The following is a 15,747-nucleotide window of genomic DNA, read 5'->3' as shown; positions in this document are numbered from 1 at the left end:
AAGCGTGCCGTCACTTCCCCGCGCGTAGAGCGCTTGCGCCGAAGAGATGGTTGCGCTTCCGCGTAGACGTCTGTGCGGCCACCGATTGGCTGCGTGGGCACGTCGGCGGGAGGACGCGCGGGGCTGCGTTGTTCCGCCCTCCGCGCTCCCGGTCTCGGCCGAGCTAGCAGAGCCGGGGTGTTCGGGTAAGTGGGGCCAGCGCAGGCGCGCCCCGAACCGATCAGCTGATCCTGTTGCTGCCGCCGCCGCCACCGCCACGCCCCGTGCGCCGTGACCCGCGACCCCAGATCCCGACCTCTTTTAGATCGGCCCGCGCGCCCCAGGCCCGGCCCGGGCGGCGCGACGGGAGGATGAGCGGCGGGCGGCGGAAGGAGGAGCCGCCTCAGCCGCAGCTGGCTAACGGGGCCCTCAAAGTCTCCGTCTGGAGCAAGGTGCTGCGGAGCGACGCGGCCTGGGAGGACAAGGTGCGGTGGGGCCTGGCGAGGGCGCACGTTCGAGGAACCGGCTGGGACTTGGGGACGAATGGACAGGCCCGAGCCTGCCCCTGCCCCCGTCCGGGCGCTGCCGAGTGTTCGGGGTGGTGGGGCGGGTGGCCCAAGGGTGTTGGGGCGAACTCGGAGGGCCCGGCTGTCGGGCTTCGGGCTCACTACGGAGTGGCCTGAGAGTGAAGTCGCCTGGGTCACGCGGGAAGCAGCAAGGAGGGGGCGGAGGAGTTGCCCCCCCCGCGGGCAGGTCGGGTGCCTGAACGGCGAGAACGAGCTGAATTCGATTCGATCTCCGCCTTTTACTCCTAGTAGGATCTTGAGTAAGTGACTTACCTTGTCGAATTAATTACTTAACCACCGTGGTTAGCACGAACAGTAACGGTAACAGATTTCTACTGAGTACTTGCTGTGTGTTGGGAGCCCTCTGTGCGTCATCTCACTCAAGTCTCCGAACAACTCTGAAGTGGGGTACCGTGGTCCGGTAAAGCGTTTAGCACATGGCGAGGCTCACTAAAGGTGAGCTGCCAGTGCTTTACTGTTGAATGAGAAAACAGAATAAGTGTGAGAGTTGAGAGGGGAGACTGAGACCACCTTTCAGGGGTGAGTGTGTGTGTGTGTGTGTGTGTGTGTGTGTACACACGCGAGGGAGTGGGGGAGAAACCACCAAATGTGTGTGAGGAATGGTTGGGGGACTTAAAGATGTCCTTACTGGTCACACGCATTCAGAAGATCAGCTTGATTCCAGTTGGCCTGAAAAGAATGTTAGATTTGCAGTCTTTCCCCCTTTTTTTTTTGGACTGATGAAGTAGTTTTTTATCAGTTACTTTCAGCAGAAGTAGTTTTTCCTAGAGTTCCTGTAAAGGCGGGGATGGGAGGTACTTCCTTAAGGTGCCCTTGTCCTGCCCCCAGTGCTGCCCAGCTCTTGTAATATCTTTCTGATTTGCTGTGTCATTTCTTTCCTTCCTTGTGTAAGGACTGGTTTCTGCAGTCCAGGGTAGGTCAGAAACCTGAGTCTTCCGTGTTTCTTGTGTGAAAATTAGATACGCTGGCACCTGCCTCCTGCACTTTTGTTTCTAATCTCTTTTCTCTTTTGTGACTTACTCAAAATTCAGAGTGTGGGAAGGTGGTACTGAATTGGTTAACAGTCAACCCTTCTGCCTGTGGATAGTCTGTTCATGTCTCTCCAGGTCAGATAACTGGCCAGTAGCTCAGTTAGTATCACAGCAATTTCATTTTTGTAGCTTCTGAAAAAAAAAAAGTAAATGATTTTTCTAAAAATTTTTATGTAGAGCACAACGCCCTGGAAGCCATCACATAAGATAATTAAATGCATCATTTTTAAACTACATTTTAGTATAAGAAGATGTGGAGATTCAAGAACCATATACCATTGCTTTTGGGGAAAGTTCCTCTGGAAGATGAGTTTAGCAGAAAGCTTTTCTGTTCCTCACCTATCACAAGAGGCTCTCTTGTGGCACCCACTCCAGATTATGCACACATTCTCTCTCTTTTCTACAGGATGAATTTTTAGATGTGATCTACTGGTTCCGACAGATCATCGCTGTGGTCCTAGGTGTCATTTGGGGAGTATTACCATTGCGAGGTTTCTTGGGAATAGCAGGGTAAGTCTTGGGTTTTTTGTTTTGTTTTGTTCCCTGTGTGTGTGTGTTTGTGTGTGTGTAATGACTAAATAAAAAAACTGGCCCCATGATGGCACTCCTGGGTCTGATACAGCACTCGTCAGTTCCACAGGCTTGGGAGCAGCTTGGGTCAGGCATGTATTACCTTTATGAAGATCCTGGTTAGTTTATTCATTCATGCGTCCATAGTGACCTCATGCAAGAGGTTGCCATATTGCCTGTTGGCAGCAGGCATCTAATTTTGACATGACCTTTGTTGTCTGTGGAAGTTTGGAAAGTGGAAGAGTTTCTAATACTTGATGACCACTCCCTTGTGCACTGTGCTGGATGTCCTGAATCTTGGACTTGGCAGAAGTTGTTTTAGGCCCCTCCTTTTTTTTTTTGGCCGCGTGTTGCAGCATGCGGGATCTTTAGTTCCCTGAACAGGGATAGAACCATGCCCCCTGCAGTGGAAGCACAGAGTCCTAACCACTGGACTGCCCGGGAAGTCCCAGGTGCCTACATTTTAAAGGCAGTGAAAAAGTAGGAGATTAAGCCCTCAGTTTTTTATTGTGTGCCTGTGGCAGCAGTTGACACCAGCTCCCAGTCGTGGCTCAGCTTGTTAACCATTCACTGAGAGCAAGTCTGAATGCCCGCCAGGTTGAATTAATAGGATTTGTGGAAATTGTCTTTTTCTTTTTTTTTAAGATGTATTTTTTTATTTTATTTATTTTTGGCTGCATCGGGTCTTAGTTGTGGCACGCAGGATCTTCGTTGAGGCATGTGGGATCTTTTGTTGCGGTGCGCAGGCTCTTCGTTGTGGTGTGTGGGTTTTCTCTTCTCTAGTTGTGGCGCACAGGCTCCAGAGCATGTGAGCTCTGTAGTTTGAGGCACTGTAGTTTGAGGCACGCTCTCGTGTTGAGGCACACGAGCTTAGTAGTTGTGCCGTGCAGGCTTATTTGCCCCATGGCATGTGGGATCTTAGTTCCCCAACCAGCGATTGAACGCAAATCCCCTGCATTATAAGGTGGATTCTTTACCACTGGACCACCAGGGAAGTCCCAGAATCATCTTAAGATAGGAGTTGTGGGCAAGTTATAGTAGAAATGGACAGGCAGGCCTCTGGGAATACAAACTGTCATACTCACCCATGGAAAATCACATATATTGTTTTAACCGTGATCACATACATCTCTTATTCCTTACTCTGGGGTGAAAAATGTGAAATCGTTTCAAACTCATTTGAATTGTCTGTTTTTTTCAGAAGATAACCCAAAAGGAATGTACAGTCCCCTTTCCTAACTAAAGAGTTGTTGTTGTATTTATGTATGTATGTATGTATATGGCTGCGTCGGGTCTTCTTTGTTGAGCGCGGGCTTAGTTGTGGTGAGAGGGGGCTACTCTTCGTTGAGGTGCGCGGGCTTCTCATTGCAGTGACTTCTCTTGTTGTGGAGCACGGGCTCTAGGCACGCGGGCTTCAGTAGTTGTGGCACATGGGCTCAGTAGTTGTGTCTCGAGGGCTCTAGAGTGCAGGCTCCGTAGTTGTGGTGCATGGGGCTTAGTTGCCCTGCGGCATGTGGGATCTTCCTGGACCAGGGCTTGAACCTGTGTCCCCTGCACTGGCAGGCAGATCCTTAACCATTGCACCACCAGGGAAGTCCCTAAAGAGGTTTTCGATTTATGGTGCTGAGCAAAGCATTTGCCCAAGGAAACCGTAAGAGTTTATCCTCTGACTGACTTTGACAGAGTGGGCATTTGATGAGGACTCATTGAGGGTGATGAGACACAGGCAGGACCTGGCGTTCATAGAGGTCTTCTCAGGGTGGAAGTGGTATGTAGATACATTTTTAGAATGTTGGTCACCCAGTTTTAGCTGTCTATGAGAAAAAAGGCAGATATAAGGAAAATGCCAGAGAAGGCAGAAGGCAATCTAAAGGCAAAAGGTAGTCTCCTGTCTTCCCCAGATCACTTTTCTAGGAGAGGATAACACTGGTTCAAACCCCCAGCACCTATCTCGTCTTGTAGGAGGCCTACGGGATTTTTCCGAAGTCACCCAATCTGGAAATAATATAGCAAAGACTAGAGCTAGTCTAGTATCCTTCCCACTGTGGCAAATGAGTAAGGCTGCCCAAACAGATTTTTTTTTTTTAACTTTCTAGAAAGCTCTGGATTCAAGTTCCAGCTCTGCTACTTTCAAGCTACATAATTTGGAGCTCACTTTCTGAGACTTAGTTTCCTCATTAAAATGGGGGCAGTAAAGAAGTGCCTTCCTCATGAGATTGATTTGTGAATTAAATGAGATGATACAAGTAAACTGCTAAACGTAGGGCTTAGTACATCATAGGTACTCCATAAGTGGTTCACTGCAATCATATGATTAGCTTTACAAAGAGTGATAAAATATGGCTGGCTATTGAGAAAGCAAGAAACAGGGTGTTTGCAGTGAATTCACCTTGGAGTGGCTTACCCATCATGCCACTTTCTCAGGGCTGCCTGTTTTCTAGGGTTCAGTCCCACACTGTCCTGCCAGAGCCAGTTTTTCTCACTCCAAAGGAATCCCTTCCCTCCTTTGGTTGGCACCTTTTTCCCAGCTCTTGGAAAGTGCCCAAGGACATTGATTTTTCTACACACACCCCCTTTCCTCCATCTGTCTGACTCAGCTGCCTGTTGCTCAGTTGTGGTGACCGTCTCCTCCCCATTTCCCGTTTTCGCTGCCCTCTGTCTGGACCCCCACTTGACTTCTCTTCATTTCTGGTGTGGCCACCAGTTAGGGCCTATTAAGGTAAAGGCATTTCCTTGGGTCTCATTACTTAAAATTTGCCTGGGAACTGAGTGTGATTCTGCTCTGTCTGCCGAGGTTTTACCTTATTGGGGAGGGGTTCTGTTCATCCCTTTCTGCCTCTCTGTCTCTCATAGAGCTTGGCACATGATTAAGAGGTGCTCAGTGAATGCTTGTTAAAATTTTTGAAAAGCTGAAACGAGTTCCCATTGCCCCTTGGAAGCAGAGTCATATATTACCTTCCAGCCCTGAAGTCAGTATTTGTTAGAGATTCATTATTTTGTTAAGACTAGAGTTTTTAAGATAGAATTGTTAAAAATCCATTTGAGAGTCAGTCTTTTTTTTTGGCTGCCCCATGCGTTATGCAGGATGTTAGTTTCCCCACCAGGGATCGAACCCCTGCCCACCTGCAATGGAAGCCGGAGTCTTAACCGCTGGACTGCCAGGGAAGTCCCCAGTATGTTCATTTCTTTGCCCACCCATTTGCTATGTCATTCTCTCCCATTTCCAATACAGAATTTATGCCCATCCTTAAAGCTCAGTGTGAGCCTTTCCAGTCCTTTCCTGACCCCTCCCCCTTGTACACCAGACTTTTAAATGCCTTTGTGTCTGTGAATTCATTTTCTATTTAATTTTCTATTTAATGTGTGCACCTTGGAAGGCAGGGCCTATGTCAGCCCTTTTCTCTCTCCCTGTCATCCTTTATCTCTTTCTCTAATATTTCCCGTTCTCATCTCACTAAGCAGCCACTTTACAGCTGGAGACTGTAAGTTTCCAGTCACTGTCCAGCCCTAGCTTTTTAGCTGAACCCCAGAGTGACATTGCTAAGTCCTGATAGTAGGCTCTGTCTAGAGCCACTAACTCAGCCTGTCCAAAATGGAACTCCTGTCAGAGGGAGGTGGCCGTATTGGCTGGGTCCCAAGATTTCTAGTAGATGATCAGGATATGGCCATGACATAGCCAAGCCAAGGACTGTATTTCGTGTGAAATCCAAGAAAAACCATCTGTCCTTCCTGAAGCCCTGCTTGTGTTACTGGGCCCATGGTTCTCCCAGGTCCTTAGGCTTGAAGCCTTTGGGGATTCTTGCCTCCCCATTCAGCCATTTTCCCAGTCCTTGTCCTCAAACTTTATTTGTACTTATGTCCTGAAACGGGACTAAACCAGCCTCCCAGCTCCTTTTCCTTCCACTCACGAGAAAGCCCATACTCTGACTACTCACAAACTAGACTTCCTGGTGTATGTACACCCTACCTCCTTGTTACCTTGCTCAGACAGCCTCAGGGTCTGTTCCCTGCCCCTCCCCCCCAAATACCGATTTACACTCCTCTTTGCCATCGTACTGCCCTGCCCTACACCAGCCCACACTTAACTGCTAGGAGGAACCTGTTCTCTTTCCATTTTCTACTGCAGCCTTCAGAAGGGATGTGGCCTACGGCATATAGTCCCCCACTGGATTAGGTGCTGTAACTGGAAAGATCATAAAGAGTTTCGATCACTTTATGAATATTACTTTTACATAGTGACAGTACCAAGAGATCAGTAGAGCAGAGTGATGTGTTATACTACTCATGGTATTCTGATCCTGCATCAGTTAAATCATACGTGATAGGGGTCAGAGACCTTCCTGGAAGTGCTCACAAACCTCTGGTTTCAATTCCACTCTGACTGCTGTTTCTGGCCCCTAACAGGTGGTGAGCTGAGGGCAGGAACTGTCATGTTCACCTCTGCATCAAGTGCAGTAGCAGACAGTGGACATTGAGAAATTGTCTCCCGTTGGGAATTATGCAGAGGCTGCTTTTCTGTGTCCTTGCTTGCTCAACTAGGCCATGAAGCAGCAGCTTAACATGTGTTTGGGGCTTCCCTGGTGGCGCAGTGGTTGCGAGTCCGCCTGCCGATGCAGGGGACACGGGTTCGTGCCCCGGTCTGGGAGGATCCCACATGCTGCAGAGTGGCTGGGCCCGTGAGTCATGGCCGCTGAGCCTGCGCGTCCGGAGCCTGTGCTCCACAGCGGGAGAGGCCACGGCAGTGAGAGGCCCACTTACCGGAAAACAAACAAACAAACAAACAAACGTGTTTGTCCCATGCCCCTCCCCCCCCGTCCCCCAAGCTGGAGCTACCTGGAGGCCCATGTCAGGTACTGTACCTATTTGGGGTTGTTCAGCAAGCAGCCTTCTGTCTTACTTCAAGGGGACTTGGAGAACTTATATGTGCTTTATTTTTATTTCTGCTTTTGCTGGTCAGCTAAAAAGAGTTGCTCCTTTTTAAAGTCTCTAGCACAACCAAGTGGGCAGCTCCATTGAGGGCCTAGGTGTTTTTATGTATTATTTCATTTGCCCCCATAATAGAGTTAACTGTGCAACAGCAAGTGCCCTGATAGAGCTGGACTGTGTTGGTGGGAGTTCTCAGTCTTCCAAGCTTACAGTTTATGTTTGGTGCTTGTTCTCCCTTGCTCCAGATTCTGCCTGATCAATGCAGGTGTCCTGTACCTCTACTTCAGCAACTACCTACAGATAGATGAGGAAGAGTATGGCGGCACGTGGGAGCTCACAAAGGAAGGGTTTATGACATCGTTTGCCTTGTTCATGGTATGTGTAGCTGATAATTTCACAGCAGGTTTTGTCATTTCCTGAGATGTCAGTTATTCAAGGGGAGTCCCTTGATTGACTTACAGTGTGTGATTTGGGTACCATTTTTCAAGACTCTGGAGGCTGGAGGGCATGTCCTTTCTTGAGTTAATGTCCCAAAAGATGTGGTGTGATACACTGTATAGTCTCCCTGTGGTGAGCAAATCCAGAGCTCATTGTCAGTTTCTACAGCTAATTCTCAACTCTGGCTGCATGTTGATAACTGGAAAACATTTAAAAATATATTCATAACAGCCAAAAAATGCAAACAGCTGTCACCCGATGAATGGCTAGATAAAATGTTTTATACCCATACAGTAGAATATTACTTGGCCATAAAAAGGAATGAAGAACTGGTACATGCTACAAGGATGAACCTTGAAAACATTATGTTAGGTGAAAGAATCCAGACACAAAAGACCACATGTTGTATGAGTCCATTTATGTGAAATGTCCAGAGTAGGCAAATCCATATGGATAAAAAGTAGATTAATGGTTGCCAGTGGCAGGGGTGGGAGGGGAAATGGGAAGTAATTGACAATGGGAATAGATTTTGTCTTCAGGGTGACGCAGATGCTCCAAAATGTTTTTCACAACTCTGAATATACTAAAAACCTCTGAATTGTATACTTTAAAAGAGTAAACTTCATGAAATATGAATTATATCTCAAAGTTATTTTTTAAAAATTATAGAACCTAGCCCAAACAACGAAATCAGAATCTCTGGGAGGTGGCGCCCAGGCATCTCTCTGTATGTTTTTAAAGAGCCCACAAGATTGGAAAGGCGAGTCAGGTTTGAGAATCTCTGCTTTATTTGATATGAAGCTGACAGGGTATGATGTAGTTTTGTTTTCACGTTTGTTGCTAATGCTAACACTTACTAGCAGTACAGTTTGCTTTACCTGTATCATTTCCACACGTATAACTCTAAGCCCTCGCACTCTGGTCTCTGTTTGGCAGGGGGAGAGACTTATCCAGGGTCCCTTTGGGAGCACAGGACGGTGGTCCTGGGCTCTGTTAGAGACAGCTTGATGTCAGTGAAATTATGTAAGCCCCCAAGCAACTTATGCATTGGATAGCCCCCGGGAAGTACATTGTACGCACATTCTTAGGATGCTTTTGTTTTGTGGAATGAGAGCCTGTGTTGACCCTGTTGGTGAGGGAGCCCATGAACATTGCTTGTTTCCTCTCTAGGTCATCTGGATCATCTTTTACACTGCCATCCACTATGACTGACGGTGCACAGTCCCCACCTGCTCCCTGTCTGGTCCAAAGGACCCTCTTAGTTACACCACAGAAACACGATTGTTGGGGGGCACCCCAGCCACGCGGAACCTGGAAGACCCCTGTTTCCTGGACCGAGCGAGAATCAGTGTGTTGGGCCTCAGTGTTTTCTGCAAGGGTTGTGACCTGAAACTTTTTAAAGAACCATCCACCTTTTGGGGAAGCATTTCTGAATTGTCCATCACCAACCGTTTCTTCTTGGATACCATCATGAAACACCTGTTGGTCGATTGGAGCTGTCCTTTAATTTGGTGCACCTCTGGATCCGGATGAAACATTAAATTGTCTTCCTTTTCCATCAGGTGTACGGTTTTTGAACTATATCAAACATTGGCATTTCAAGTCTTCTGAAAACAGTATGGCAATATGTGCGTGGTCCATAGCACAGTACAAGCAGCATCTAATAACAGTTTTCATTGTAGAATGTTTTCCAGAAACTTGAATAAATCACATCTTTAATTGAGCCCCTGTTGGTGATACCTGGTAAAGCCTTTCCCACCTCACCTCTAGCTTCAGAATCCAACAGGAGCAGTAGAGGTGGTGCCCTCCCATCCCCTTCCCCCTTCCCTTTTCCTCCTCTCCCTGCTCCCTTAACAGCTCTATCCAGGCTTCTTTCCCTTAATGTGCAGCAGGGAAATCAAGGGCTGGAGTTGGTGTGGGCTGTGGCCTTGACTCTGTGGAGGGAGGGCTTACCACCTTCCGATGCCCTGATGCTCCCGCTCAGCACTGAGGGACACGCCTAAGCTCACTGCGGCGTGCTGCGCTCGGATGGTGTCCTTTGCATTTGGCTACAAGACGGCAAGGCTGTTGTAGCCGAGAAAGCTTAGCCAGGTTCAAATGATGAGCCACAAAATGCAAGATCTGAGAGCTAGGACTGTCCAGAGAAGGGGCTTAATAGGGACTTGGAGGACCTGGACTGTCAGAGGTCCTGCTCTTTGCCATGGCGGTCAGGTGGAAGCTGGAGAGCCCAGGTTCTGCTGCCGTTTAAGCCACCCATCCCCCTCTTCCTTCCTGTCCCTTCTAGGCCGTAGTTCTACCTTCTGAGGTGTGGTGGCATTCTGAGTGAGACTGGTCAGTTTTCCTTAAATGATTATTTTTTTCTCCTGATGCTAGTGGGCGTTCTCTGCTTTGTGGGAGTGGTTGTGGGGGGTAGAATGAGACTCAGCAGGCAGAGGGAGGGGCGTGGTACTGGGACGCCCAGACTTGGGAGCTGGCTGGTCACGCCGAGGACATCTAGTCTCTCTCGAGTCCTGGCCCTGTTCTCAACTCGTCTTTACCTGAACTAGAGGCTGTAGGTCGGGTCATGGCACTGGGAGGAGGTTAGGTGACTTCCTAGGGCTGAGAGAGGAAGGAACAGAGGATTGGGGTGGGACTCTGGCTGTGCCTCTGTGTCCCAGCCCTCCCCTCACTCTGCACAGCCTTTGCCTCTGGGGTGCTCAGTCAGGCTGAGCTGAGTTGGGGTTCTAGGTGCTGCAGCCTTGGTTCCCCTTTCGGCCTCTGCTTTGGGCCTTGGCATCGTCCAAGGAGATGTCATCAGTCAGGCTGATGTAGGAGGTAAGGGCCTCCCGGAGTCCCTCACTGAGGGGGGACTCCTCCCCTGTGGCAGATGCTTCGGAGAATAGGAGAGAGCTGTGGAGAGGGGGAACGAGTTGCATCAGGGAGCCTCAGCCTCCTCCCTGCGCCTACCACATGGTTCCCTGTTCTCAAAACCTGCTGAAAAACACAGTGGTTCCCTGTTCCCTGTCAGATCAGACTCCCCTTGACTTCACTCGGGACTGGTGCTCTCTGCCGTACCCCATCTTGTCTGACCTTCCATCGTGGCCACCTTGGTGCCCAGGCATACCCCATATCCATGCCCACTTTGGCCTCCCTGCTAAGTACCCCCAGCAGACCTGCTGAGCCTGGGCTGGCCTGAGTTCAGTCAACACTTATTGGCTCCCAGGTGTCCCTGAAGGTGACAAGCCCATTCTGGGTTCCCAGGGGTGGGTCCTTCTAACTCTCGTTTGTTCTGCCTTCACGTTCCAGGGGCTTCTCACCTGTCCAGCTCTTTCCAGTTGAGTGGTGTCCTCTGCACAGTCACAGGTAGAGGTATGGACTTGCCAGGGAGTGGGCCGGCCCTCCGCAGGGCACAGGGCTCCTTGAGTAGGCAGCAGATGTCATCCGCCAGCTCTGAGGAAGAGACCTAGACCCTTAACGTAGCTGACTCCAGCCCTGCCTTCCTCCCCAACAACTCTACCCTCAGGCTGACAGCTTTCCACACTTGGCAGGTGGGAGCGTGAGCCCCAAGCTGTTCATCTGGAAGCTGACATGCAGTCCAAGGTCATTCTGGGCTAGATTTCGGGAGGCTTAAATTACCGTGTGATTTCGGGTAAGTTGATGGACCTCTTTGAGCCCCAGTTTCTAGTTAGAAAAGTGCTTTGGAAAGAAGAAAGCTAAGGGATGATCAGTCTCTACTTGTTCGGTCAGTATCTGCTGCGTGGAGTGACTGTCCTGAAATCCCCCCATCAGTTTTCCCAGCAGTCGTCTTTCGTCTCTGCTTCTCTGACACTCTGCTGTAGTGGCTGCAGTGCCGGTTACAGAACAGGCACCAGAAAATGCTGAGAATCAACTGAATTCCACAATAGCGACAGCTCTGGGCCTAGTTCCTGTGGAGAGAACTGTGCCAGCCATTGGGGACTTTGACTCAGAACCACAGTGCTGGGTGAGGCACTGGCCTGCACTAACACGGGTCACCTCCGTGGCTCTGTTGGCACGAGATGAATTTGGGACTCCCGGGCTGTTTCTCTTGGCACAGGGACTGGCATGGAGAGAGGGGAGGTCCCTCTTCTGCCTAGATATTCTCCAGCAGGCAAAGTGTCCGAGGGTATGACTAACTTCCCCACAGACCCACATCCCAGTCTGCTCTCGTGGAGGTAGGGGATGGCCGTACCAGAGTAATGGTCCACCAGGGCCTGGAGTGAGGGGAAGGTGAGGCGTGGTGAGATGTACAGCCAGCCATTGTCAAGGCGTTGGATCCTATAGTGTCTGATCCGGTCCCAGGATGCAGGGCGGCTGAGGCGGACCGACAGGGAGTAACAGCCTGAGAAGGAAAGCGTCCGGGGTGGGATTAAGGCCCTGCTGGGACCCAGCTCAGCCCAGGATGGGAGAAGGAAGACATGAAATGGCCACAGAGAGTGGGCACTGGGCGCAGACGAGGGAAGGGGGAAGGGAGGGACAAAGACTTGCTCTCTTGCTCATAAATGACAACACACTTATCATAGCTAGGGCTCTCGTGAGGAGGAAACAAGATCACGCACACAGTGCTCAGAACAGGGCCTGCCACAGTTTAAGTGAGCATTAAGTGTTGGCTGTTATTATAAAGACTCAAGTGGGCAGAAGTGTTAGGATGTGAAAATGTGTCAGTAGATGTCAGCAAGCATGTGGAGAAAGAGGAATTCTTACCCTGCTGGTGGAAAGATAAATTAGTTTAAGCCACTTTGGAAACAGCTGGCATTAACTAGTCGAGTTGAATATGCTCATACCTCACAACCCAGCCATTCCATCCCAGCATAATGCCTTGCAAATACATGAACAAAAATATTCATAGCAGCATTGTTCAGAAAAGCCCAAAACTGCAAACAGCCCATATGGACTCGAGAGAATGGTAGATTCTAGAATGTAACACTATTCAGCAGTAAAAGTTAATAACCACTACACACATAGGCATAGATAAATGTTTAAAATAATGAGCAGAAACAGCAAGTCACAGAAGCATACGTTCAGTATGATTCTATTTAAATAATTTCAGAGGCAGCCAAGATTACTGCACAGGGATGCATGTATGGCAAAACTATGAAGAAGGGACTTCCCTGGTGGCACAGTGGTTAAGAATCCACCTCCCAATGCAGGGGAAGCGGGTTCAGTCCCCGGTCATGGAACTAGATCCCACATACATGCCACAACTAAGAGTTTGCATGCCACAGCTAAGGAGCATGTGTGCTGCAACTAAAAGGAACTGGTGAGCTGCTACTAAGGAGCCCACCTGCTGCAACTAAGGAACCCACCTGCCTCAACTAAGAGCCGGCACAACCAGGAAAAGAAAAAACTATGAAGAAAAGTAACTGATTAACACAGGGAAGCAGGCAAAGGGCTTCAAAGGGACTGTTGCACAATTTCTTAAGCTGGTAAGTAGGCATATGGATGGATGTTGGTTTTATTATTAGCCTTTTTTTTTTTTTTGGCTGTGCCACACGGCATTTGGGATCTTAGTTCCCCAACCAGGGATCAAACCCACACTCCCTGCAGTGGAAAGCACAGAGTCTTAACCACTTGGACCACCAGGGAAGTCCCTGTTATTAGCCTTAAACCTATACATGAATATTATATTCACTGATGCAAGTGACAGAATTTTTCCAGTTTAGTTTTAGTTTTTTTTTTTTTCTTGGCCATGCTGCATGGCTTGCAGGATCTCAGTTCCCAGACCAGGGATTGAACCCGGGCTTCGGCAGTGAAAGCCCAGAATCCTAACCACTAGGCCACCAGGGAACTCCCTGGTTTAGTTTTTTAAATCAACTTTATTGAGGTATAATTTATATAAAATAAAATGCATATGTTAAAGTGTACAGTTTGATAGGTTTCAATGAAAATTTTAATTTAAAAAAAGGATAACTGGCTAGAAGAAGAAAAGCATGTGGTTGAAAAATGAATAGAGAGAAAAGACTATATAAAATCATAACTATATAACTATATAAAATCAGGCCTCCAGCAGTAGTTTTCAGCAGATGACGATGCATACGAGTGCTCTTTATAACTGTAAAGTGGGATTCATTTCTTAACACTTCATCAAAGCCAAATGGGAAGAGGGTACTTAGTGGAATAATAGTAATCTATTATTACTATCTAATTATTTAAAGCTATCTGTAGCTTTCATTTATTGAGTGCTTACTATGCACTTTTTTTTTTTTTTTTTGCAGTACACGGGCCCCTCCCTGTTGTGGCCTCTCCCGTTGCGGAGCACAGGCTCCGGACGCGCAGGCTCAGCGGCCATGGCTCACGGGCCCAGCCGCTCCGCAGCATGTGGGATCCTCCCGGACCGGGGCACGAACCCGTGTCCCCTGCAACGGCAGGCGGACTCTCAACCACTGCGCCACCAGGGAAGCCCACTATGCACTTTTTATATAGATTATCTCGTCTAATTCTCATAACTACTCTGTGAGGTAGGTACAGTTATCCCTAGTTTACAGATGAGAAAACTGGCACAGAGAACCTGGAGGAAGAGCCAGTGACCCTGTCACTTAACCTTTCCCTGTGGAATGCCAACAAAATGCAGGAGTGACTTTCCCAAACCACAGGCAGTGCTCGGTTTTAGGAAGCTTTTACGTTGAGCAAGTGGTCTAAATACTCCATTAAAAGGCAGAGATTTTCAAACTGTATTTTAAAAAGCAAGACCCAACTACATGATAAACACACTTTGAATATTAAAACACAGGCTAAAAGTTAAAAATATGTATCATGCACACATTAATCATAGGAAAGCTGGAGTGATTATATTAATATCAGAAAGGTAGAACTCAAGACCAAGGGTATTACCAGAGATAAGAGGATATCCTGAACTTGTATGCACCCAGTTACAGAGATTCAAAATACAGAAGCAAAGCCAACAGTATTAACAGATAAAATAGATGTCCATAATTATAATTGGAGATTTCAACACTCCTCTTAGTACTTGATAGGATAGAAAATCAGCAGAGATCTAGAAGAGCTGATCAATGCAGTCAGCCCATTTGACTTAATTAACAAACCTTGGACCCAACAAGAGCACATGGAATATTCAAGGCAGACTGTAGACTGGGCCGTAAAAACAGAAATTCAAAAGGATTGAAATAAAGGTATGTTTTTCTGACCACACAGAATTATGAATTAATAACAAAAAGACATATGGAAAATCCCCAGATGCTTGGAAATAAGCCAGGGATCAAAGAAGAAATCATAAGCAAAATTAGAAAATATCTTTAACTAACTAAATAAATTTAAATAAATTTGTGAGCTCAGCTAAATCAGGACTTAAAGGTATATTTTTAGCTTTAAATCTTACACTTGAAGAGAAGAAGGCATAAAATAAATTAAGCTTCTACTTTAAAAAGCTAGAAAAAGAATAAATTTAAGTAGAAGGAAGGAAATAAAAATAAAATAAATAGAAGACAATGGAGAAAAATCAAATGCTGATTCTTTGAAAAGGTTGATAAAATTGATAAAGCTCAAACTAGACTGATGAAAGAAAAAGAAAAACACACACACACAAATTACCAACATCAGGAATGAAGAGGGGACATCGCTATAGATCCTACACACATTAAAAGGATAAGGGCATATTGTGAACAACTTTATGCCAATAAATTCTACAACTTAGATGAAATGGACAAATTCCTTAAAAGACACAAATTACCAAAACTGACACAAGAAATAGAAAATTTGAATAGACCCATATCTATTGCAGAAATTGAATTCATAATTTTAAAACTTCCTGAAAAGATGACTCTGGGTCTAGATGGCTTCACTAGTGAGTTCTGTCAAACATTTAAAGAAGAAATAATATCAATTTTATACAAACTCTTTAAGAAAATAGAGAATATAACATTTCCCCACTCATTTTATGAGGCCAGCAATTAACTTGCTAAAAAAAACAGAGAAAAACATTATGAGAAAACTGTAGACCAATATACCTCATATATGTAGACACAAAAAATCTTTAACCCACTGTTAGCAAATTGAATCCAGCAATGTATAAAAAATATAATACATTATGACTAAATTGGCTTTATCCCAGGAATACAAGTTGATTTAAAAATTGAACATCAGTGTTAACTCACTAAATTAGTAGAATAGAGGAGGAAAAGCATGATCACCTGAAGAAATGTAGAAAAATAATTTGACAACATTCAACACGCATCATGATTTTTAAAAAACAAAGAAAAAGG

The 15,747-nt window shown here is 46.9% G+C and overlaps 2 protein-coding genes across 4 annotated transcripts in view; one reads left to right on the top strand and one right to left on the bottom strand.

Annotated features, from left to right (window-relative positions):
- The first annotated feature begins 118 nt into the window (after nt 1-118).
- On the top strand, nt 119-9,254 carry RAB5IF (RAB5 interacting factor). The gene is made up of 4 exons (XM_059038106.2): nt 119-464; nt 2,004-2,107; nt 7,339-7,468; nt 8,702-9,254. The coding sequence occupies exons 1-4, from the start codon at nt 351-353 to the stop codon at nt 8,741-8,743; spliced, it is 390 nt and encodes a 129-aa protein (XP_058894089.1). The 5' UTR covers nt 119-350; the 3' UTR covers nt 8,744-9,254.
- SLA2 (Src like adaptor 2) overlaps nt 7,870-15,747 on the bottom strand; it is a 24,619-nt gene continuing 16,741 nt past the window's right edge. The window contains exons 6-8 of one of the 3 annotated variants that reach the window (XM_059038098.2): nt 11,721-11,870; nt 10,828-10,960; nt 7,870-10,420 (exon numbers count right to left, since the gene is read on the bottom strand). In XM_059038098.2, the coding sequence (XP_058894081.1) occupies nt 10,255-10,420; nt 10,828-10,960; nt 11,721-11,870 (449 nt within the window). In that variant the 3' untranslated portion in view covers nt 7,870-10,254. The remainder of the gene's footprint in view (nt 10,421-10,827; nt 10,961-11,720; nt 11,871-15,747) is intronic. The other 2 variants (XM_067012196.1, XM_067012197.1) reach the window with 2 other exon arrangements.

The sequence above is a fragment of the Kogia breviceps genome, chromosome 14 (genome assembly GCF_026419965.1).
Source record: "Kogia breviceps isolate mKogBre1 chromosome 14, mKogBre1 haplotype 1, whole genome shotgun sequence".
In the NCBI taxonomy this organism is placed as follows: Eukaryota; Metazoa; Chordata; class Mammalia; order Artiodactyla; family Physeteridae; genus Kogia; species Kogia breviceps.
Note: the sequence above shows the minus strand (reverse complement) of the source record. Positions and strands in the feature narration are given on the sequence as shown.

What these genes read in the sequence shown, in the direction of transcription:
- RAB5IF (XM_059038106.2), top strand. Translation starts at nt 351, where the DNA reads ATGAGCGGCGGGCGGCGGAAGGAGGAGCCGCCTCAGCCGCAGCTGGCT. An exon ending in GGTTTCTTGGGAATAGCAGG is followed by an intron (nt 2,108 to 7,338) that starts GTAAGTCTTGGG and finishes CCCTTGCTCCAG; the next exon opens with ATTCTGCCTGATCAATGCAG. An exon ending in CATCGTTTGCCTTGTTCATG is followed by an intron (nt 7,469 to 8,701) that starts GTATGTGTAGCT and finishes TTTCCTCTCTAG; the next exon opens with GTCATCTGGATCATCTTTTA.